Source organism: Pseudorasbora parva, chromosome 4, assembly GCF_024679245.1.
Source record: "Pseudorasbora parva isolate DD20220531a chromosome 4, ASM2467924v1, whole genome shotgun sequence".
Lineage (NCBI taxonomy): Eukaryota > Metazoa > Chordata > Actinopteri > Cypriniformes > Gobionidae > Pseudorasbora > Pseudorasbora parva.
Window position 1 is genome coordinate 57866290 of NC_090175.1, and position 25079 is coordinate 57891368.

The window sequence follows — 25079 nt, forward strand, 5'->3', positions numbered from 1 at the left end:
ACCTTGCGCTTCTCCGGCTAACAGAGATAACACTGCCATCTAGAGGTTGGGCTGTATACAGTCTGTGGTTTAATTCGAACACAAAGCCACAAATCTTGGATGTAAATAAATAAATAAATAAATAAATATTGATGCAGTGTTTTTGAGAATCGATACAGTATCGCCAAACATAATATCACGATACTCACGTGTATCGGTATTTTCTTACACCCCTAATGTTTTGCAGTGCACTCACTTGTCGTCGGGCAGAGCGGTGATATAGAAGGGCTGTGTGGCTCCAGGGCTGAGTGTGATGGAGTTGGCCTTCTTCTTGGCCATCAGGGCGGCTCGATGCGTCTCATAGACGTCCAGAGAGAGTGTGTTAGACAGCCGATGAGAGACGACGAAGGGCAGGTCTTTCAGACGCTCCAGCTCGCTCTGTAGCTCATGACGAACCTGAAGACGAATCGTGAAGTCGCCCTTCTCCAGCTTCTGAGAGTACTGCAGTAGAGCAAACACATCTCAAAACATTGACACAGTACCGCGCTAAAGCTATGCACGGCAAAATAATGCTCTTCTTACTTAGTATTTTTGTCTTGTTTCCAGTGCAAACATCTAAAAATTCTTAAATCAAGATGCACTTACTAGGCAAGGCAAGTTTATTTGTAGAGCACATTTCATACCCAATGGCAATTCAAAGTGCTTTACATAGAAATGAATTAAAATAGTGGATAGGCATGAGAAAAAAGAATACCATATGGACCAATAAAAAAAAATAGAAACAAGCATAGTTAAAACAGTTGTAAATATAATGTAAAAATTTTTTAAAAATAATAATAATAATAAAATAAAATGGTCAGATCCACAATAATGGTCTGATATAAAAATAAACATTCTTCAGTTTACAGCCTACACACATGCACCATCTTTATTAGAACACCTCTCCTTCATTTCTTTCTCAAACACGTTCATAACATCCATTTCAATCACTCTTCCCTGATTTTTACTCAGGAACCTTCTTGTTAAAACCCTTACTCACTCATCATACCCTCCACAGATTTACACACACTCAAACCTTATTGTCAAACTTACTATTTCCATCAAACCCAGTTTTCATTCTTCATATTTAACTCAAAAGAACATATAAAATAAACAATAACCAAAGATAAGAACAAAGGTAAACTAAAACCATTATAAAACAAATATAAAAACTAGATAAGTAAAACAACATAAGACATTTTTCTTAAAAATAAAATCTAAATGAATTGAGTTTTTGCTTAATGGATCCTGCACACTGTGCGATTTTTCAAAATCCTTTGCGAATGTCCCTTGTCAGACTGTATGAACATGATCCCCGTGTCACACTGTAAGATCTCAGTTGACATTAATGTCAGACTGCACGATAGTTAAGGCGCGCTAAAAACGGACGCACACAAGAAAACTCACCCGGAGTTTATCATCAATGAATGACGCGTTCAGTGACAGTGAGCTGCATTACACGAGGGACTGAAATGCTGGCTACAAAGAAATCTCTAGCTCTAGTTTTGGTCATAGTTTGTCTTGAAAAACAGAGATATTTGACTGTCGTCGTTGGAGAAGTCACACTGCAGAATTGATTGCCAAATCTTCTGACACTGCCAGAATTTCGTCTGAGGTAAAATTTGATCGCAGCGCTCATTAATCGGCTGCCGGTGAACATGTCAAACTAACGACCAAAGACGTCAGATTTTAGCCTCGGATCTGAGGAATCTTTTAGGATTTGCTAAATTTGTCCCAGACGGCCAAATCGTGGACAAAATCGCACAGTGTGCACCCGGCTTAAAACAGGCAAAATGATCTGCCAATGGTGTGAGAAAAATAATCTGGTTTCTGATTGATGTTGTTTCATTTGTTCAAAAATCATAAAATTGGTCTCTTTAGAGATCTTGTTTCTTGTTTTCGTCACAAACAGAAATAAGATTATTTTTCTTACCCCATTGGCAGATCATTTTGCCTGTTTTAAGTAAAAAGTCACTTCATTTAGATATTTTTCCCCAGAAAACAAGGAAAAATATCTTATGACGTTTTACTGATCTAGTAAATGCATCTTGATTTAAGATTTTTTTTATATTTGGACTGGAAACAAGAATACAGAGCATTTTTTGCAGTGTGTTCTGTGAATGTTGGCGTTTCGTCTGGTTACCTGGTGTGGGTAGGCGTCGCCAGATCCCATGAGTCTCTTGTTCTGGTCAAACAGGAGCCAGAGTTGACTGTCGAACTCAGACTCGTATAATAGCTCACACAGCAGCGGACAGCTGGGCGTCACTTCGCCACTCTTGGGCTGAAAAATCAAGAATCATTCAATCACTGAAGCAACAACATAAATACACCGGCCAGGCATAACTTCCTAATGTTGTGTTGGTCCCCTTAACCCATCGAGATGTGGACTCCACTAGACCCCTGAAGGTGTGCTGTGGTATCTGGCACCAAGATGTTAGCAGCAGATCCTTTAAGTCCTGTAAATTGCAAGGTGTGGCCTCCATGGATCGGACTTGTTTGTTCAGCTCATCTCACAGATGCTCGATTGGATTGAGATCTGGGGAATCTGGAGGCCGAGTCGACGCCTCAAACTGGTCGTTGTGCTCCTCAAACCATTCCTGAAGCATTTGTTCTTTGTGTCAGGAGCATTATCCTGCTGGAAGAGCCACAGACACCAGAATACCGTTTCCATCAAAGGCTGAACATGGTCTCAGCAATGCTTAGGTAGGTGGAGCGTGTCAAAGTAACATCCACATGGATGGAGGACCCAAGGTTTCCCAGCAGAACATTGGCCAAAGCATCACACTGCCTCCGCCGGCTCGCCTTCTTCCCATAGTGCATCCTGGGGCCATGTGTTCCTCAGGTAAGCCACACACACACACACACCCGGCCATCCACGTGATGAAGAAGAACATGTGATTCCTCAGACCAGGCCACCTTCTTCCATTGCTCCGTGGTCCAGTTCTGATGCTCATGTGCCACTGTTGGTGCTTTCGGCGGGGTCAGGGGTCAGAGGTCACCCTATGCCGCCCCATACGCCTCAAACTGAGCTGCTCTGTGTATTCTGACAGCTTTCTATCAGAACCAGCATTAACTTCTGGAGCAGTTTGAGCTCCAGTAGCTCGTCTGTTTGATCGGACCCCACGGGCCAGCCTTCGCTCCCCTCGTGCATCAATGACCCTGTGGCCGCCCATGACCCTGTGGCCGGTTCTCCACTGGTCCTTCCTTGGAGCACTTTTGATAGATACTGACCACTGCAGACCGGGAACAGCCCACAAGAGCTGCAGTTTTGGAGATGCTCTGACCCAGTCGTCTAGCCGTCACAATCTGGCCAAACTCGCTCAAATCCTTACGCTTGCCCATTTCTCCTGCTTCACACACATCAACTCTGAGGACAAAATGTTCACTTGCTACCTAATATATCCCACCCACTAACAGGTGATGGAGAGCTCATCAGTGTTATTCACCAGTCATAATGTTATGCCTGAGCAGTGTATAACTCATAAAAGTATCTCACAATGTACTCGCCTGATGGAAATTATACGTGAGGACGATCTCATAGAGCTGTCTGTTGTTGGGTAACACATCTCTGACACCGAGGGGTTTGATTTTAGCGCTTACAGGCCTGTAGAGGAGAAACACACACAGAAGAGGGGTTGCATATTCCATAAAGACATAAAATATTTAAACGCATTTCACTTGAAGAGCTCCCAGAGGAAGGGTTTATTATCTAAAATACTTAAACTGTATTTATGGGCATTACTGAACATTATTCTGACAGCATGCATGAGTATATAAACTGATGCACACTAGATCAGCAGAGCGAAGCGATTAGGAATGCCTTTAAAAATCCACATTGACATTCGTAATATTACAGTGTTTATCGGTACACATCATCATTATTGTGTTAAATTCATAATTTTTAATCAGAATAACGACATCTGATGATGAGCGCGGGGCCACCTGTCACTCACATGAGATCAGCCAATAGCAAACCACAGCCATCCAATCAATTCCACACAGACAGGATCAAGCCCCGCCCCTACATCTGTTCTTGTTTGTGAAGCGATTCACTCGATACACTGCAAAAACTGCTCTTCTTATTTAGTATGTTTTTCCTGTTTCTAGTCCAAATATCTAAAAATTCTTAAATCAAGATGCATTTACTAGATAAGTAAAATTATATAAAATATATTTTTTTGTTTTGTTGAAAATAAAATCAAAATGAGTTTTTGCTTAAAGCAGGCAAAATGATCTGCCGATGGGGTGAGAAAAATAATCTTATTTCTGATTGAAATCTTGTTTCTTGTTTCCGTCCCGAACAGAAATAAGATTATTTTTCTCACCACATTGACAGATCATTTTGCCTGCTTTAAGCAAAAACTCATTTAGATTTTATTTTCAACAAAACAAGAAAAAACATCTCATGTAATTTTACTGATCTAGTAAACGCATCTTGATTTAAGATTTGTTAAATATTTAGACTAGAAACAAGACACAATTACTAAGCAAGAAGAGATTTTTTTCAGTGTTCCCTCTCATGATGAGTTTGATGAGTGAAAGCGAGGCGTTTCGGCACATTATTCAGAGATCTGTGTGAGTTGTGTGTGGTTACCTGAGGGGCTGAACCCAGTTCTTCAGTGTGATTGTAGGAGAAACATCTTCATATCTCAACGGAGACCAGACCTCGAAACTGGAAATGCCTTCAGAGGCGTGCTGGATACACAGGAACACACAAACAAGAGCCCTTAATCAACAGCACTTCTGATGCACCATGACTTTATTATGTTTAAAACATCTCTCCTGCTCATTTATCTGATCATAAATCCAGTAAAACAGTGAAATATTCCACCAGTGTAAAGCAGCTGTTCTCTATGTGCAGGGCTTGACATTAACACATGAATCATTCAGCGTTTGAATAAATCAGTTGAATCAAAGATTCTTGAATGATTCAGTGTTTGAATGAATCGACTCAATGACTCACTCATTCAGACTCACCTGCTGCCACCTACTGGTGGTTTAGTTTCATGTTTAAACACTTTCCAACATTTATTATTTTGTTTATTCAAAAATACAAATCTCAAAACATTATTTAATGCAGTTGTAATTTTTCAGTGTAAATTATTTAATTTGATTGTAACAGCCCTTTAAGTGTCTTATTCTAATTTAATGTACAGATCAAATTTAAGAATATAATATGAAACCTGAAGCATAGCCTACATTTAATAAGATTATTTTTACCTTAATAAAAGGTAAAATATAACAAATATGCAAATTTACAATATGCCAAAGCTGATTGAACACTGGTGAGAATATTGCTTCAGAATAAATTATTATATTTACAACTTTTATACTCAGACAAGTGAATTACTTTTATACTCAGACAAGTGAATGACTTATTTACTTGTCCGAAGGAGAAGCACATGAACATGCTTAATGTCGAGCCCTGATGTGAATATATAGTAAAGTGTGATTTATTCCTGTGATCATCTTCAGCATTACTACAGTCTTCAGTGTCACATGATCACCATTCACTCTAATATGAGCATCTGATGCTTGAGAAACATTTCTGATTATTATCATAGTTAAAAAACAGTCGTGATACACTTTATTTCTCAGGATTCTTTGATGAATAGAAAGTTCAATAGAACAGCCATTATTTGAAATAGAATCTATTGTAACATTATAAATGTCACTTTTGATCACTTTGATGCGCCCTTGATGAATTAAAGTATTGAAATGGGACTCACGATGTGAAGAGGGGAGGGTGAGGTCATCAGCCCGTGGAAGGAAATGACATAATCAATGGTGACATCACCGAGACTCGCCCACCAGCGAGCCACACAGAACTCCAGAGTCCGTCCTGGCTGAGACACACACACACACACACACACACGTTTGTTTCACTATATTAGTGAGGACATTACATAGACTTTATATCAGGTTAATGATATTTTCTATCCCCTAACCCAACCCCTATCCCTAAACCTCCCCATCCCAGACACATGTGCTAAACAATAGATTTAAATAAAAACTTGTTGTGGCCGATTTATAAGCCTTTTTAACTAGTGAGGACCAGTCAAATATCCTCACTAGTGAGTTTTCATATTTTACTTTATAAGCAGTGTTGTGCAAGTTACTTCCAAACTGTAATATATTATAGATTACTTATTACTGCTATTTAAAAGTAATTCATTACATTACAATATTACTGTCTCAGAATTGTAATGCGTTACATTACTCCTGTATTACTTTTGAGTTACTTTCACCAAAATAACTTCAGAAGTAGCTCTTAACATTCTAAAATGTAGGCAGAGAGCATTTTACATCCAGTAGAAGGCAATATGATGAAGCATAATGACATGGGCCATCCAGGCTAACTATAGAGAATTGGCAAAAAAGTGAATGCTCAAGACAATGCAAGAAATCATGACGATCCAACTCTGTTATAAGTATTATTTTAAAGGTAAAGTGATTATCTGGCAATATCTGGGAATAGCTTCTGTTCATAGACACAACAGAACTGTGTAAACTCTAAGTTATGACAATATGCGCATTTATTCTTTTCTTATTGTTGCGACATTTGCGAGATAGTTATTTCAGTTTTAGAAAAAGGTTGTATTTGACTGCATTTGCATTTGATAGCCTATACGTTCTTGTCCTTATCTCTGATAAACTAAGCAATGCGCATCCATCTCGCGAATGTACAGTAGGGATGAGACGGTGGTGACAACACCGGTATCTGGGCTTTTAAATCACTATTCTATTTAACCGAAAGGAACATGCGCACTGCCGCTTGGTCATTAATAACGGGAGCGGATGCAAAGCGAGTGCTTTCAAAGAATTCTTATAAAAGTTAAGCTTCCATATGAACTGAAAACGCGCCAGTGCGCGCACACCAGAATGACAGCTCGTTAGTAAATGCGCGCTCTCTGCGGCCAAGCAGATTTTAGTTTCGGTTTAAAATTAGCCTATTATTCTTAATGAAATACACAACACAATGACAAACCCCCTTTAATAGGCGCTTTTACATTTCACTTTGAAACCAAATCTTCCACGATCATCTGTCAGCTCAAGATCACATGTTCGGCTCATGCTTAGCAGACACCTTCCGTTTTTATTTGAACGGCCTGTTCTCTAACTGAACTAAATGACTTTATTACTATAAAAAATCTAAACGACGGTGTCACGGTGTGCAGTAGTCTTATTCTGTCATCTTCACCCAAGTGTTGTTTATAGGCATTAGGCCTATAGTTTGGCTCAGCAGCGCGCGCCTCGTCTCTCGTCCGTTCTTCGACGCGCTCGCCGTTGTGCTATTCTTTGAAATGACAGAGCCTTTAAACCTTCTTTAGCCACATTTCCACTGGCCAGCGCGAGCACAGAGGCTGAAATCATGCCTGCGGCACTTCTGTAAAATCCGCAATAAACATTTACGCCTTTACTGGACTACACACAATATCCAAATGTACCAGCAAGAGGGAGATGAACTGAAGTACTAACTTGAAGGAAAATGAAGTAAATCGCTATACAAAAATATATCAGAAGCTGTCATTTAGTATTTAATTACTAACCTGGACACCACACGCGGCTATTGAATGACCACGAACAGGTAATAACTTGCATTTTTCATGCGTTAATGTATCGCGCCCTTTTTTCCTTTTCCTTTTTTGTTTTATTGTATTTGGGGGGGGGGGGGGGGGGGGGGTAACGCAAGCGTTACTGGAAATGTACCGAGTAAAATATTACTGAAAATTGAATAGTAATGCCTTACACTACTGCGTTACAGCAAAAAGTAATAAGTTACTGTAATGTATTACTTTTGTAATGAGTTACTCCCAAAACTGTTTATAAGTGAGGACATTTGTGCCCTCACAAGTATTGGCAAACAAGGAACACACACACACGCACACACAAACACATCAGATCATGTGACCTGATCACACAGCTAAACCCGTATTAAACCCCAGGTGGAGCAGAAGGCTCACCAGCACAGGGAAAGCCTCTGTGAGCGAGCCCTTCTCCAGCAGAGATGAGAACTTGTAGAACTCATTGGCTCGGTACGCTTTCTGCTTCACCAGATGAACCGCGTGCAGCACGAACTTCGACGAAACGTCTCCAGAGCGAGACGTCAGCGAGATCTCTGGAAGAACAAGCACGGGTCATAGATTAGCGTTGCATTGATGCATCATTCATTCACACTAGTGTTGTCATGATATCAACATTTCATTAGGGTTGTGAGCCGAGTATCTGGAGAAATGTGTGTAGAGCCGATTATCAGGAGAAATGTGCGTAGAGCCGATTATCAGGAGGAATGGGTGTAGAGCCGATTATCAGGAGGAATGTGTGTAGAGCCGATTATCAGGAGGAATGGGTGTAGAGCCGATTATCAGGAGGAATGTGTGTAGAGCCGATTATCAGGAGGAATGGGTGTAGAGCCGATTATCTGGAGAAATGAGTGTAGAGCCGATTATCTGGAGGAATGTGTGTAGAGCCGATTATCTGGAGGAATGTGTGTAGAGCCGATTATCTGGAGGAATGTGTGTAGAGCCGATTATCTGGAGAAATGAGTGTAGAGCCGATTATCTGGAGGAATGTGTGTAGAGCCGATTATCAGGAGAAATGAGTGTAGAGCCGATTATCTGGAGGAATGTGTGTAGAGCCGATTATCAGGAGGAATGAGTGTAGAGCCGATTATCTGGAGGAATGTGTGTAGAGCCGATTATCAGGAGGAATGGGTGTAGAGCCGATTATCAGGAGGAATGTGTGTAGAGCCGATTATCAGGAGGAATGGGTGTAGAGCCGAATTTCTGGAGAAATGAGTGTAGAGCCGATTATCTGGAGGAATGTGTGTAGAGCCGATTATCAGGAGAAATGAGTGTAGAGCCGATTATCTGGAGGAATGTGTGTAGAGCCGATTATCAGGAGAAATGAGTGTAGAGCCGATTATCAGGAGGAATGAGTGTAGAGCCGATTATCTGGAGGAATGAGTGTAGAGCCGATTATCTGGAGGAATGTGTGTAGAGCCGATTATCAGGAGGAATGTGTGTAGAGCCGATTATCTGGAGGAATGTGTGTAGAGCCGATTATCAGGAGGAATGTGTGTAGAGCCGATTATCAGGAGGAATGAGTGTAGAGCCGATTATCTGGAGGAATGTGTGTAGAGCCGATTATCAGGAGAAATGAGTGTAGAGCCAATTATCTGGAGGAATGTGTGTAGAGCCGATTATCTGGAGGAATGTGTGTAGAGCCGATTATCAGGAGAAATGTGTGTAGAGCCGATTATCAGGAGGAATGTGTGTAGAGCCGATTATCTGGAGGAATGTGTGTAGAGCCGATTATCTGGAGGAATGGGTGTAGAGCCGATTATCAGGAGGAATGAGTGTAGAGCCGATTATCTGGAGGAATGTGTGTAGAGCCGATTATCAGGAGAAATGTGTGTAGAGCCGATTATCAGGAGGAATGTGTGTAGAGCCGATTATCTGGAGGAATGTGTGTAGAGCCGATTATAGGGAGGAATGTGTGTAGAGCCGATTATCTGGAGGAATGTGTGTAGAGCCGATTATAGGGAGGAATGTGTATCGAGCCGATTATCTGGAGGAATGCGTGTAGAGCCGATTATCAGGAGGAATGTGTGTAGAGCCGATTATCAGGAGGAATGTGTGTAGAGCCAATTATCTGGAGGAATGAGTGTAGAGCCGATTATCAGGAGGAGTGTGTAGAGCTGATTATCGGGAGAAATGTGTGTAGAGCAGATTATCGGGAGAAATGTGCGTAGAGCCAATTATCTGGAGAAATGTGCGTAGAGCCGATTATCGGGAGGAATGTGCGTAGAGCCGATTATCGGGAGAAATGTGTGTAGAGCCGAATATCAGGAGGAATGTGCGTAGAGCCGATTATCGGGAGAAATGTACGTAGAGCCGATTATCGGGAGAAATGTGCGTAGAGCCGATTATCGGGAGAAATGTACGTAGAGCCGATTATCGGGAGGAATGTGCGTAGAGCCGATTATCGGGAGAAATGTGCGTAAAGCTGATTATCGGGAGGAATGTGCGTAGAGCCGATTATCGGGAGAAATGTGTGTAGAGCCGATTATCTGGAAAATGTGTGTAGAGCCGATTATCGGGAGGAATGTGTGTAGAGCCGATTATCGGGAGGAATGTGTGTAGAGCCGATTATCGGGAAAAATGTTTGTAGAGCTGATTATCGGGAGAAATGTGCGTAGAGCTGATTATCTGGAGAAATGTGCGTAGAGCCGATTATCTGGAGAAATGTGTGTAGAGCTGATTATCGGGAGAAATGTGCATAGAGCCGATTATCGGGAGAAATGTGCGTAGAGCTGATTATCTGGAGAAATGTTTGTAGAGCTGATTATCGGGAGAAATGTGCGTAGAGCTGATTATCGGGAGAAATGTGCGTAGAGCTGATTATCTGGAGAAATGTTTGTAGAGCTGATTATCGGGAGAAATGTGCGTAGAGCCGATTATCTGGAGAAATGTGCGTAGAGCCGATTATCTGGAGAAATGTGCGTAGAGCCGATTATCGGGAGGAATGTGCGTAGAGCCGATTATCGGGAGGAATGTGCGTAGAGCCGATTATCTGGAGAAATGTGCGTAGAGCCGATTATCTGGAGAAATGTTTGTAGAGCTGATTATCGGGAGAAATGTGCGTAGAGCTGATTATCGGGAGGAATGTGTGTAGAGCCGATTATCTGGAGAAATGTGCGTAGAGCCGATTATCTGGAGAAATGTTTGTAGAGCTGATTATCGGGAGAAATGTGCGTAGAGCTGATTATCGGGAGAAATGTGTGTAGAGCCGATTATCTGGAAAATGTGTGTAGAGCCGATTATCGGGAGGAATGTGCGTAGAGCCGATTATCTGGAGAAATGTGTGTAGAGCTGATTATCAGGAGGAATGAGTGTAGAGCCGATTATCTGGAGAAATGTGCGTAGAGCCGATTATCTGGAGAAATGTGCGTAGAGCCGATTATCGGGAGAAATGTGCGTAGAGCCGATTATCAGGAGGAATGTGCGTAGAGCCGATTATCGGGAGGAATGTGCGTAGAGCCGATTATCTGGAGAAATGTGCGTAGAGCCGATTATCTGGAGAAATGTGCGTAGAGCCGATTATCTGGAGAAATGTTTGTAGAGCTGATTATCGGGAGAAATGTGCGCAGAGCTGATTATCGGGAGGAATGTGCGTAGAGCCGATTATCGGGAGAAATGTGCGTAGAGCCGATTATCGGGAGAAATGTGCGTAGAGCCGATTATCGGGAGAAATGTGCGTAGAGCCGATTATCGGGAGAAATGTGTGTAGAGCTGATTATTGGGAGAAATGTGCGTAGAGCTGATTATTGGGAGAAATGTGCGTAGAGCTGATTATCGGGAGAAATGAGTGTAGAGCTGATTATCGGGAGAAATGTGCGTAGAGCTGATTATCGGGAGAAATGTACGTAGAGCCGATTATCGGGAGAAATGTGCGTAGAGCTGATTATCGGGAGAAATGTGTGTAGAGCTGATTATCGGGAGAAATGTGTGTAGAGCCGATTATCAGGAGAAATGTGCGTAGAGCTGATTATCGGGAGAAATGTGCGTAGAGCTGATTATCGGGAGAAATGTGCGTAGAGCCGATTATCGGGAGAAATGTGTGTAGAGCTGATTATCGGGAGAAATGTGTGTAGAGCCGATTATCGGGAGAAATGTGCGTAGAGCTTATTACCGGGAGAAATGTGCGTAGAGCTGATTATCGGGAGAAATGTGCGTAGAGCCGATTATCGGGAGAAATGTGCGTAGAGCCGATTATCAGGAGAAATGTGCGTAGAGCCGATTATCGGGAGAAATGTGCGTAGAGCCGATTATCGGGAGAAATGTGCGTAGAGCCGATTATCGGGAGAAATGTGCGTAGAGCCGATTATCGGGAGAAATGTGCGTAGAGCCGATTATCGGGAGAAATATGTGTAGAGCCGATTATCTGGAAAATGTGTGTAGAGCCGATTATCTGGAGGAATGTGTGTAGAGCCGATTGTCTGGAGAAATGTTTGTAGAGCTGATTATCGGGAGAAATGTGCGTAGAGCTGATTATCTGGAGAAATGTGCGTAGAGCTGATTATCGGGAGAAATGTGCGTAGAGTTGATTATCTGGAGAAATGTGTGTAGAGCTGATTATCAGGAGAAATGTGTGTAGAGCCGATTGTGGGCCGGTGCGTGTCGCTCACACACACACACACAAACATTACCAGCCCATGACGCTCCACGAGGGACGGAGATGAAATGCCGTCGGATCTGTCCTGGTCTGAAGTGGACGTCTGTGAAAGTGACCTCCTGACTCTCAGCTACTCTATAAGACACAAACACACGTCACACACACGTCACACACACACACACACACACACACAGTCTCTGACGCAGAGAAGCCATTGGACTCACTTGGCAGGGATTATAACCGTTATGGGCACTCTGAAGAGAGGACCAGCGCTGAGAGCCGACGTGTCGTATCCACACACCTGCAAAACACCATCATTAGCACACAATGGATTTCAGGACATTCATGAGCATGGTGAAGTTGGAGGAATGGCTCCGTGCCTCGGTGTAGTGGAGCCCCTCACGCAGGCCCGATGGGTCGACCCGGATGTTGAGGTGCCGGCACTGATTCATGAGCTCCAGGTGCAATGGACAGTGAACCCAGGAGGCATTGCAGATCAGAGCCAGGTGAAGCTGAAGAGAGATACGCGCCGAGTTCTCTGCGGAGAAAACATCCCATAATACGTCACACACACACAATGCACTTTTTCAGACTATTTATGTAGAAGTGTCTTTTGTTCTGTATGCAAGGGAGTGAAATTGCAAAAATTACAGTGTTTAAAAATTACACTTCGGTGCTTTTGCTATAAATGTAAAAAACAGAAATAACACAATAAATAAATGTTGGTTCTATATACTGGTTATCGGCGCATAAACATGCAAATAATTGGTATCGTATTGGTTATAAAAAAATCTATACCGGTCGATCACTAATTTTAATGGTTTAATTAAACACAGAATTTGTATTTTTTTTGTCTTTTTAAATTTCATAGGGCACTAAATTTTTGTTAAACCTTTAATAAATTGTTGTTAAATTGTACAAGTTTCATAATTCCAATTAATTAGACGTGATTTTGATTAATACAACTTAAATTTAACCATTAAACTGGAGTCCAGAAAAATAAAAATAAACTATTGATTTCATAGGGCCCTACAATATCTGGTGATCATATTGCCTAATCATATGCTATTTAAAATGCGGGTCATTTTTGACCCGGGACACACAAAATTAGGAATTTTCTGCACTGGCTTAAAGGGTTAGTTCAGCAAAAAATTGAGCCTGTGATGTTTATCCGCTGACCCCCAGGGCGGCATAGGTGTGTGTGTTTCTTCAGGAGAACACAAATGAAGATTTTTAACTCAGCCGTTGCTGTGTGGGTCATATAATGATGTGAATGGGGAACAACTCTATGAGAGCAAAAACAAAACATGCTTAGACAACATGCACAAAGAGCCCTGTGGCTCATGACGACACACTGATATCTTAAGACACAAAGCGATCAGTTTGTGTGAGAAATCGAGCTGTATTTATATCATTTTTCACCTCAAATACAACGTTATATCCAAAAGAATGCACTTCACGTCCGGTGAGGTCCAAAAATACACGATCTGGAGTCAGATCGTGGATTTTGACCTTACCGGAAGTGAAGCGTGTCCCAGGCTGTTGGATATAGCATTGTATTTGAGGTAAAAAATTAGATAAATACAGCAACAGTTGAGTTCAAAATCTTCATTTGTGTTCTCCTGAAGAAACAAACACACCTACATGTTGGATGCACTGGGGGTCAGCAGATAAGCATCACAGGCTCATTTTTGGGTGAGCTATCCCTTTAAGATCAAACACACTCACACACTCTATGATGTGAAGTGTGTGTACCTGAGTTCTCTGGGAACACGGGCTCGATGCCGACTCCATGGTCCGATGGGCCGCTGACATGGTTCGGGTCTCTGAGGTAAAGGCCTCGCTGCGACCCCACGGTCACACTGAAGCCGAGGCTACTGCTGGGCAGACCTGCGTGCTGCATGAGGTAGTCGAACGCCCGCTCCACCTGCGCACGCACACACACACACACACACACACACACACACACACACATTCATGAGTGATGAGGACGAGCACACGTAAGCATGCACTGCTAAAAATGCTCCTTACTCAGTATTTTTGTCTTGTTTCCAGTCCAAATATCTAAATATTCTTAAAGGGTCATGAAACCCCAAAACACTTTTTTTGAGATGTAAACAGATATGTATAGGCTGCACATCATTGAAAACACTAAGGGTACTCATTAATGGTATTCATATGTGAAAATAGTTATTTTTGCATTTTTCAGAGCGATTTCTGTCTTCCGGTTTGAAAAGCTTTGTCGGAGCAACGTCACAAATGCTGACGTCGGCGCGGCCTTTTCAGCCCAAGTATGGGCTGCTGGGCACATGCTGACGTCGACCGCTCCGAGCGATTCTCGATATATATTCATGACATAAAGCTCATTCAGTCCAATCCCTGCGCTGTAGTATGCATACAAGATAATTTAGTTAATATACATGAGACAGTCACTTCTGTCAGGCTCGTCTTCCATCATTATTGTAGAGATATGGTGGGGAAGTTTTGGAAGCAGCGTGCGGAAAAGTCACGGAGGAAAGCTTGGCGTTGTGCTGATACGAAATAACGTAAAGCGCGCCGAGCAAGCTGTAACCGGCGCCGTCTGTGGAAGCCTTTGCTACAAAGGCTCGGTAAAGTAAAATTAACTTGAGCAATCGCACGCCGAACCTGCAAGCATTACCTAATTTTTGTCAGGAGTGCAAAATAACCAATCTGTAGGATAATGAACAAAAGCCACGTCCTCTCCGTTTTATTTGTGGTCACAGCCATGCACTAAACCGCATGTGTTCGGGCTCTTAGTGAAACAGTGTGCTGCATATTTGGACAAATATAGATTTAGCTGCCGAGTGACCGCGCGGATCGTCACGGCAACCCAGCGCGCGTCGCTCTGCTTCAGATGCGCGGTCGAGACTATGAAGCCTCAAACCCCTTCGCTTTTACCCCGATCTAGAATTACACATCTCTATCACATCGCATGTTGGGTGGTTCACGTTCTCTTATCACGTCGGTGCGTTGTTCATCTTGCCAAACAGCGTGCATATTTGGACAATTTTTTTATCACGTTTGCAAAATATTTCGTCATGCAGAATAACATTTATTTTCATTTCTCACTGAATTATGCTGGTTTGAAGAGCTGAATGATTTGCGATCTCTGCTGCACGCCACTCATAGCTCTCTCATTCGCTGGTACTCATCCCTCATTTAATCTCACTGTGGTAAACAATGCCAACGGGAACCAAGAACACGTCTCAGAACCGCTGTAACTGCTGCTGTTGGTATCGCTAATCTAAATGCACCTACTGACACTCCCCTATTTATGCAAACCATTCCCTCTTTCCACACAATACCATCCCACCTTTTCACAGTCGACCACTCCCCTTTTAACAAGCTTTTTCAAATCGAAGGTGTGAAAAAACACCGCTGCAGCAGGGGGGTTTCATGACCCTTTAAATAAAAATGCATTTACTAGATCAGTAAAATGACATAAGATATTTTTGCTTGTTTTCTGGGGAAAAATATCAAAATGAGTTTTTGCTTAAAACAGGCAAAATTATCTGCCAGTGGGGGGAGAAAAATAATCTGATTTCTGTTTGGGACGAAAACAAGAAACAAGATTATTTTTCTCCCCCCATTGGCAGATAATTTTGCCTGTTTTGAGCAAAAAAAATCACTTAATTTTATTTTTATCTTTAAGAAGACAAGGAAAAATATCTTATGTCGTTTTACTGATCTAGTAAATGCATCTTGATTTAAGAATTTTTAGATATTTGGGACTGGAAACAAGACAAAGATACTAAATAAGAAGAGCATTGATTGCAGTCTCCGTGTCTCAGTACCTGAATGATGCCGTGGCCCTGTGCAAATACTTCTATATCCTCCACTTTCAGAGCCGTGTTTTCAAGAGCGCGCCGCACCGCCGGCACAGTGGGACGCACGCCGTTCTGCTTCAAACCTGCCGCACACACACACACACACACACACACACACAAACACACACACACACCTCAGTATTCACAGCACGAAATGACACCAGAGGGTTAAACGAATCGGTTTAATGAATGATTCATTAAAGGGTTACTTCTGCCATTAGCATATGGCTTTGTATCAGTAGAAACCTGGGAGTATATTCGAATATTCACCCAAAAATGAAATGTCTGTCATGAACTCCTCTCCCTAATGTCGCTCCACACCCGTAAGACCTCCGTTCATCTTCACACACAGTTTAAGATATTTTATATTTAGTCCGAGAGCGTATGCAAGTGTATGCACACTATACTGTCCATGTCCAGAAAGGGAATAAAAACATCATCACAGTAGTCCATATGAGACATCAGTGGGTTAATTAGAGTCTTGCGTGTCAAACTGCTGAAATCACGTGACATTGGCGATCCGAATCATGAATCAATTCGCTGATTCATAACCAAACCCGGAAGAGAAGCCAATGCTGAATAAAGTCGTAGTTTTTGTTATTTTTGGACCCAAATGTATTTTGGATGCTTCAAGAGACTCTAATTAACCCACTGATGTCTCATATGGACTACTGTGATGATGTTTTTATTCCCTTTCTGGACATGGACAGTATAGTGTGCATACACTTGCATACGCTCTCGGACTAAATATAAAATATCTTAAACTGTGTGTGAAGATGAACGGAGGTCTTACGGGTGTGGAGCGACATTAGGGAGAGGAGTTAATGACTGACATTTCATTTTTGGGTGAACTAACCCTTTAAAGCTAAAGTAGAGCGGACCGTGGTGCTGAAAGGCACCTGAGAGCACGAGGGCGATTCCTCCGCAGGCATTGGGTGAGGACATGGATGTGCCGTTCATCAGCTGCGTCCCTCGGAGGGTCCAGTTGGGGACGGAAGCGATGGCTCCTCCAGGTGCGCTGATGCTGACGCCCAGAGCCCCGTCTGTGCTCGGCCCGCGGGACGACCAGGTGTACTGATTCGGCGGAAGCTTCTCTCGCAGAGAGTATTCGGCCACCATCATGTCAGGAGTGACGTACGCGCCCACACCTGCACATCAATCAATCAATCAATCAATCACTTGCACATCAGGACCATCAGCTCACAGGGGTTCATACACATCACACACTGCAAAAAATGCTCTTCTTACTCAGTATTTTTGTCTTGTTTCTAATCTAAACATCTAAAAATTCTTAAAACAAGAAGTATTTACAAGCCAACTCAAATAAATAACTCAATATAAATAACTCAAAATGAAGAGAGTTTTTGCTTAAAATAAAAAAAATAATCTGCCAATGGGGTGAGAAAAATAATCTTAAATCTAGCTTTATATGAGGAAGGAAAGTCTGACGGGTTTGAGCACATTAGGCCGAGGAAATGATCCCAGGATTCTCATTAATGGAGAACTGGCCCTTTAAGAGCCGGACCTACTGTTGATTTATTCAGACGAGACGTTCTGCATTATACAGTAAATTACAGTTTTATGAAAGGAAATCATAGAGCCCTCATTTAATGCCATGATAATGAATTTAAGACTTTCTGCTGCAATTTAACACATTAAGGCCTTCGATTGTGGACGATCTTAAAGGAACACTCCTTTTTTAGAAATAGGGCTTATTCAACTTCTTTCCCACATTTAGATATGTGGGCAAATGCATTTTTGTCATCAATGATTAATCTAATTAGAGTCTTGAATTGATTCATGATTCGGATCGCGTGTCAAACTGCTGAAATCACGTGACTTTGGCGATCCGAATCATGAATCGATTCACTGATTCATAGCGGTTCGAATCTTTATTTGAGGATTGAACACAAACCCGGAAGAGAAGCCAATGCTGAATAAAGTCGTAGTTTTTGTTATTTTTGGACCCAAATGTATTTTGGATGCTTCAAGAGACTCTAATTAACCCACTGATGTCTCATATGGACTACTGTGATGATGTTTTTATTCCCTTTCTGGACATGGACAGTATAGTGTGCATACACTTGCATACGCTCTCGGACTAAATATAAAATATCTTAAACTGTGTGTGAAGATGAACGGAGGTCTTACGGGTGTGGAGCGACATTAGGGGGAGGAGTTCATGACTGACATATTTTATCTTTGGGTGAACTAACCCTTTAAAGCCATGTCAGGAGCAATGTATTTACATCAGAAGCAGTGCAGTAACATGTATTGAATTATCGGTCAGTACCGATGACGCTGCTCGTGGTTCCTCCAGGACAGCCTACGGTGGACAAACACGGCCCGTTATTCCCCGCACTCGACACAAACAACACATTATACTTCTGGACCGCCTCCGTGATGACCTCACAGATCCTCCTGCACGACAAGCAGATGGTTAAAGTTAAACCTGAGAGCGAAGGCATGAAGTGCACTGCAAAAAACGCTTTCTTACTCAGTATTTTTGTCTTGTTTCTAGTCAAAATATCTACAAATTCTTATATTAAGAAAAATTTACTAGACAAGTACAAATGATTGTCTTGTTTTGGGAAAAATTCACTCAAATGAAGAGAGTTTTTGCTTAAAATAAGATAAATAATCTGCCAATGGGGTGAGAAAAATAATCTTGTTTTCTGTTTGAATTAAGATTATTTTTCTCACCCTATTGGCAGATTATTTATCTTATTTTAAGCAAAAACTCTCTTCATTTTGAGTTATTTTCCCCCAAAACAAGACAATTACTTTTGCTTGTCGAGTAAATACTTCTTGCTTTAAGAATGTTTAGATGTTTGGACTAGAAACACGACAAAAATACTGAGTAAGAAAAACATTTTTTTGCAGTGTGCACAGATTCTCACCCTGAGTTCGGCCAATGTGTCGCCTCTCCGTAACTGTAGTTCACCAGGTCACACTTATAGTTCACCACTTCAATCATCTGCAAAACACACACACACACATACACACACACACACACACACACACACACACACACACACACACACACATTGTGATTTAAGATCATGTGAGTAATTTATTTTATACATTTGTCAAATATACAGTAAATAGTAAAATTGTTTTCTTAAAAATAAAATCAAAATGAAGTGAGTTTTTGCTTAAAACAGGCAAAATGATCTGCCAGAGTCCTGAACGGGTCCGATCCCGTATCCGCGGTGCGTTAAACCGCATCCGACCCGTTTTCCGACACGGAGCACTAATTAAAATCCGCTTAAAATAGAGCCGACACCCGACCCCGAAATAAAAACAGTTTAGCATTTAAACATTATATAGGCCCACACCATTTATTGCCAGGTCAGGTCATACAAAAAGTAATTACAGCCCCGCGCCACGTTTTTAAAATTCGAACCCATTATTTTCAGTGAGTGTACTTACACCGGCGCCGGCATTCGGAGCGGTCCGCGGTGACTCAGGAAGTTGTTCAAAATTCTGTCGCGCCACAGAGCGCCAATGCACACATCATGCAGCTCTCCTGTCAGAAGTGGATTCAAAACTGAGCTCACGCATATATAATGTGTGCGTCCGGCGCTGAGCTTCGATCGCGTCGAGTGTTGAAGCCTTGAAGCCTTGTGTGATTTTTGGAAAGTGAGAGAATCCTGGGAGGGCACGTGGCGACGCGAGCACAAATAACCTGATATTGTTTTAAAACTATTTTATTAACTTGAAATATAGGCAAGACATATTTTTGTAGATGTGTTCCTAAAAATACGCATACATTTTTACATTCGCACATGCTGGTTTTAAACCCGTGTTAGAACCTCGTCCGACCCGACCCGTATCCGACACAGCTGGATGTTTTTCACCCGTTACGCAAAATTTGCGGGTTGACCCGTCGGGTACCCGTACCCGTGATCTGCCATGAATGGGGTGAGAAAAATTATTTTTCTTGCATCCGTCCCAAACAGAAATAAGATTATTTTTCTCACCCCATTGGCAGATCATTTTGCCTGTTTAGAGCAAAAACTCACTTTGATTTTATTTTCAACAAAACAAGAAAAAACATCTCATGTCGTTTTACTGATCTAATAAATGCATCTTGATTTAAGAATTGTTAGATATTTGGACTGGAGACAAAAATACTAAATAAGAAGAGCATTTATTTTGCAGTGTGATTGCCGGCCGGCTCTCTTACGGCTCGGATGAGGCCGGTCCCCGTCTCCATGGTGCTGAGGCGCGTGTCTCCGATCTTTAGGGCCAGGATTTGGGCCCCTGGGGCAACACCGTTCCGCTCCGGCTCCTCTGGGAAATGACCCGCTGCGATACTGGCCACATGCGTCCCATGAGCTCCTGCAAACACATGCAGATCCATACACAGACTCTCAATGATCAGGCAGACTCTCACACATTCAACTCATGAACAAGCGGTTCATTTTAAGCTTTATAATACACTCAATGTGTGACCCAGGAGCCAGCACCAGTCATAATCCCACGGGTTTATCTGTGGCGATAGCCAACATTACATCTTAAGTGTCAAAATTATCCTTTTGTCTTTTTTATACAGATGCTCAATTATCAGTCAGACTCACACACTGCAAAAAATTATTTTCCCTACTCAGTATTTTTATCTTGTTTCTAGTCCAAACATCTAAAAATAAAAATTGTCTTGACTATGAATCAGCGAATCGATTCATGATTCGGATCGCCAATGTCTCGTGATTTCAGCAGTTTGACACGCGATCCGAATCATGAATCGATTCGCTGATTCATAACCGTTTGAATCTTTATTTGAGGATTGAACACAAACGCGGAAGAGAAGCCAATGCTGAATAAAGTCGTAGTTTTTGTTATTTTTGGACCCAAATGTATTTTGGATGCTTCAAGAGACTCTAATTAACCCACTGATGTCTCATATGGACTACTGTGATGATGTTTTTATTCCCTTTCTGGACATGGACAGTATAGTGTGCATACACTTGCATACGCTCTCGGACTAAATATAAAATATCTTAAACTGTGTGTGAAGATGAACGGAGGTCTTACGGGTGTGGAACGACATTAGGGGGAGGCGTTAATGACAGACATTTCATTTATGGGTGAACTAACCCTTTAAGCAATTAAAATTGTTATTTTAATTTTAGTTACAAGAATTTTTTTCCCAAAACAAGATAATTTTTACTTGTCTAGTAAATGTTTCTTTATGTAAGAATTTTTTAATATTTAGACCAGAAACAAGACAAAAAAGCTGTGTGTATTTTATACCCATTATTTTATCATGTTTTGATTAGTTTAAATGTGTTTGGCTGCCTCACCTCCGCTGGTGACGATGCACAGCGTGCTGCCCTCGTCGTAGATATTAATGGAGTAATTGAGCATCTCTGCGAGTCCCAGCGTGGCGAACTCCTGACGCTCCCGATAGGAGCTCAGAACGGTGCAGGACGACAGGTCTCCGCTCTCAGACGTGTCCACCACAGCCCTGACACACACACACACACACACACACGTTTGTTGTTGTGAAATGTGGGCACATTCCATAGGCGTAATGGTTTTTATACTGTACAAACCGTATTTTCTATCCCCTTACACTGCCCCTAAACCTACCCATCACACACACACACACACACACACACACACACACACACACACACACACACACACACACACACAGCCCCTAAACCTACCCATCACAGGAAACATTCTGCATTTTTACTTTCTCATAAAAACTCCTCCTGTGTGATTTATAAGCCTTTTGTAAAGTGGGGCCATGGGTAATGTCCTCATATTTCACCCTCTCCTGTAATACCTGTGTCATACCCATGGCATTATACACATTTGTGTCCTCATATGTCACAAAACCACACACACACACACAAAATCAACAACTGCACTAGCATTACAATCTAGAGATAAATATAGAATAATGAGGTGGAATCCCCATGATTAATGAAGTCTAATAAAGATACTAATCTCCGCTACTCGTCTGAAGGCCTTCATATACTTCAAGCGTAATTACGTACAAAACCAGGCCAAAGCAAAGTTTGTTTCTGGAGTTTGAAACAAGTTCACTCTGGTTGCTAAACATCGCAATATCATCAATTACGAAAATAGTTTTTGTGTGCAAAAAACACTAAATAACGACTTATAGAGTGATGGCCGATTTCAGAACAAAGCTTCGAACCGTTATGAGTCAGTGAATCGATTCATGATTCAGACCGTTATGAGTCAGGGAATCGATTCATGATTCGGATCGCCAAAGTCACGTGATTTCAGCAGTTTGACTCGCGATCCGAATCAAGAATCGATTCACTGACTCATAACGGTTTGAATCATGAATCGATTCACTGACTCAGAACGGTTCGAAGCTTTGTTCTGAAATCGGCCATCACTATATAAGTCGTTATTTAGTGTTTTTTGCGCACTAACTCTATTCTGGCCTCTTCATCAATGATTGTAGAGCCGCTGTAGTGAGATGGGCTTTGTAACGACGTCTTTAGTGCCTTTATGGGTCTTGAGAGAGGAAATGACATTGGTGTCAATGAAGGCCTTTCTGAGCCATCGGATTTCAACACTAATATCTTCATCTGTGTGTGAAGATGAGCGGAGGTCTGACGGCTGGCCAACCACAGGAGGAATTAATCACTATTTACATTTCTGGCTGAACTAACCCTTTAAATGAAACGGTGAAATGCTGATGAAGTGACTCTGGAGATGAAGTTCATACCTTTATTTTTACAGTCTATGGGCAAACATACGTACGTGTGTGTGTGGCTTTCAGGTATCAGCCAGATATTGGGAAAAATATCAGTAAAACCGATTATCGGTGGATCTCGAATCAGGATCTTAAAGGTCCTGTTCTGCACGATCCCATCTTTCAAACTTTAGTTAGTGTGTGATGTTGCTGTTAGAGCATAAATAATACCTGTAAAATTATAAAGCTCAAAGTTCAATGCCGAGCGAGATATTTTATTGAACAGAAGTTCCCTTTCAAAGCCGACAGCGAGCGGCCGGTTTGGACTACACCGCTGCACTTCCTGCTGTGATGATGTCACTAGAACCGTTTGTTGACTAAAGCTCCGCCCACAAGAATATGCAAAATAGGGGGCGTGGTCTCGTTGCTCTCCCGAGTGGAGAAGAGCGCATTCAGCGCGAGGACCTCCCCGTTATGGTAAGAGGCGGGACCTTTCCGGGCAAAGTGCGCTAAGCTGCTGTCCAATTACAACACGGGAAGCGCTGGCCCAATCAGAACTCGTTACATGTTTCTGAAGGAGGGACTTCAGAGAACAAGGAAGTCATCAGGCCGTTTATAGGACAGAGGAAACAGCGCTGGACAGATCAGTCAATGGTCTGATAAATACTGTGTTTTTTTACACGCGAAACATGAACTCATGTTGTATTGCACACAGTAAACATAATCAAAGCTTCGAAAACACGCGAAAAACGGGACCTTCAAATGCTGATGGTGTAGGTGTGTATGTTCTGACCTCCATGTGACGCCATCGTGCCACGACACACAGTCATAAACCGGCCCGGGGTCGCTGTACTTCTTCTCCAGGGCTCCTAACAGCTCCACATGACACTGGAGCTCCTCCTTCTGCAGTTTCTCCATCTAAAACACAAACTCACATCATTTTAGTGCATATTCAACATGCAAAGCAATCCACAAATACCTAACAATAACCCTCTCTCTCTCTCTCTCTCTCTCTCTCTCTCTCTCTAAAGGGGGCGGGGCCACCTATCACTCACAAGACATCAGCCAATGACAGGGCTCGACATTATATATAATGTGTATGTGCTTCACCTCAGTCATTCATTTGTCAGAGTAAAAATTTAGCTTGTCCATAAAAAAGTAGTTTTTTGTGTGTTGTAAATATAATTTATTCTGAAGCAATATTCTCACCAGTGTTCAGTCAGCTTTGGCATAATATAAATATATAAAAGTACCAGGCCGATAAGCAGTATCAGTAAGAGTAGTAATAGCGTTAAAACCTTAACGATACCCATCCCTATGAGCGAGACTTTGCTCTCGTGAAGGAAAGCATGGTCTGACCTGTGAGGGGTTTGGGTGTGTCTGGTCGAACTCTTCTACCCTGCGACTGGCCTCAGCGAGCGCGGCTCTGTGCGCCGGATCCCACAGCTTCTCCTTACGCTCTTTCTGAACCACACACACACACACACACACACACACACACACGCATAAACGTCATAAGCACTCATATGACATATGAACATCATGACATCTGCACAGTCACATTATTACCTGGATTCTCTCTTTGAGAGCTTTAGGGAAGAAATCGTAGCCGTTCTTTATTCCGATGTGATATTTCCCAGACGGGTTCACCCAAGATTCAGGAATCTGAGGAGAAGTGGGAAAACCGTTAAAAACGCTACAATAACACAGGTATAGTTAGCAATATTTTAAACCGGGTCCCGAGTTTTGCCTCTGCAAGCACCACTCACATTTTCTTCAGGAAATGTACATTAACCCCTTAAGCCCTGAGGGTATTTTTAGAGGGGTTTTTGTCTGAATGACAAATATAACTTTAATAACTCCAAAATTATAGCAAGGAGAGTCAAATGGTAGGTATCATATGTTAGCAAAACTTTTTATATTTTACACTTTTCAAAGATCGGAGCATGTTTCATGAAGTTACAAGCCTAAACTACTTTAGAGCTAGTTTATTTAGTTTATTTAATAGTTTATTTAGCTTATGTGCTCCTGTCAGTTTATAATGTGGTCTAAATCTATGTGGGAATAATTTACGATCTGAGTGATGGATTATGGTGTCCTTTTTAATCGTGAGAGTCTGCTGAAAATAAGCATGTGCCATTTTTAACGAACGGAGCAATCGGATGTTTCATGAAGTTACAAGCCTAAACGGCAATATATGCAACTGTTATTTTTGTACTCTGCTCGTGTACGTCTGGGCTGTTTTTTCTGATTTAAACTCAACGAGGAATATCCTTAGATCTAAAAGACAGATTATGGTGACTTTTTAACTCTTTGTAATCGTGAGAATCTGCTGTAAATAATGATGTGCCCTT

At 42.0% G+C, this 25079-nt stretch overlaps 1 protein-coding gene across 3 annotated transcripts in view; it reads right to left on the minus strand.

The window, feature by feature from the left end:
* The window catches only part of tpp2 (tripeptidyl peptidase 2), a 49297-nt gene that overhangs the window by 17673 nt on the left and 6545 nt on the right, over positions 1 to 25079 (minus strand). For all 3 annotated transcript variants that reach the window (XM_067442310.1, XM_067442309.1, XM_067442308.1), the window contains exons 3-21: positions 24295 to 24390; positions 24085 to 24189; positions 23519 to 23643; positions 21350 to 21513; positions 20233 to 20387; positions 18944 to 19020; positions 18337 to 18464; positions 16943 to 17191; positions 16011 to 16126; positions 13951 to 14122; positions 12576 to 12733; positions 12420 to 12496; positions 12230 to 12330; positions 7983 to 8137; positions 5748 to 5864; positions 4613 to 4713; positions 3526 to 3622; positions 2162 to 2299; positions 236 to 480 (exon numbers count right to left, since the gene is read on the minus strand). In XM_067442310.1, coding sequence (XP_067298411.1) covers positions 236 to 480; positions 2162 to 2299; positions 3526 to 3622; positions 4613 to 4713; positions 5748 to 5864; positions 7983 to 8137; positions 12230 to 12330; positions 12420 to 12496; positions 12576 to 12733; positions 13951 to 14122; positions 16011 to 16126; positions 16943 to 17191; positions 18337 to 18464; positions 18944 to 19020; positions 20233 to 20387; positions 21350 to 21513; positions 23519 to 23643; positions 24085 to 24189; positions 24295 to 24390 — 2576 coding nt within the window. The remainder of the gene's footprint in view (positions 1 to 235; positions 481 to 2161; positions 2300 to 3525; positions 3623 to 4612; positions 4714 to 5747; positions 5865 to 7982; positions 8138 to 12229; positions 12331 to 12419; positions 12497 to 12575; positions 12734 to 13950; positions 14123 to 16010; positions 16127 to 16942; positions 17192 to 18336; positions 18465 to 18943; positions 19021 to 20232; positions 20388 to 21349; positions 21514 to 23518; positions 23644 to 24084; positions 24190 to 24294; positions 24391 to 25079) is intronic.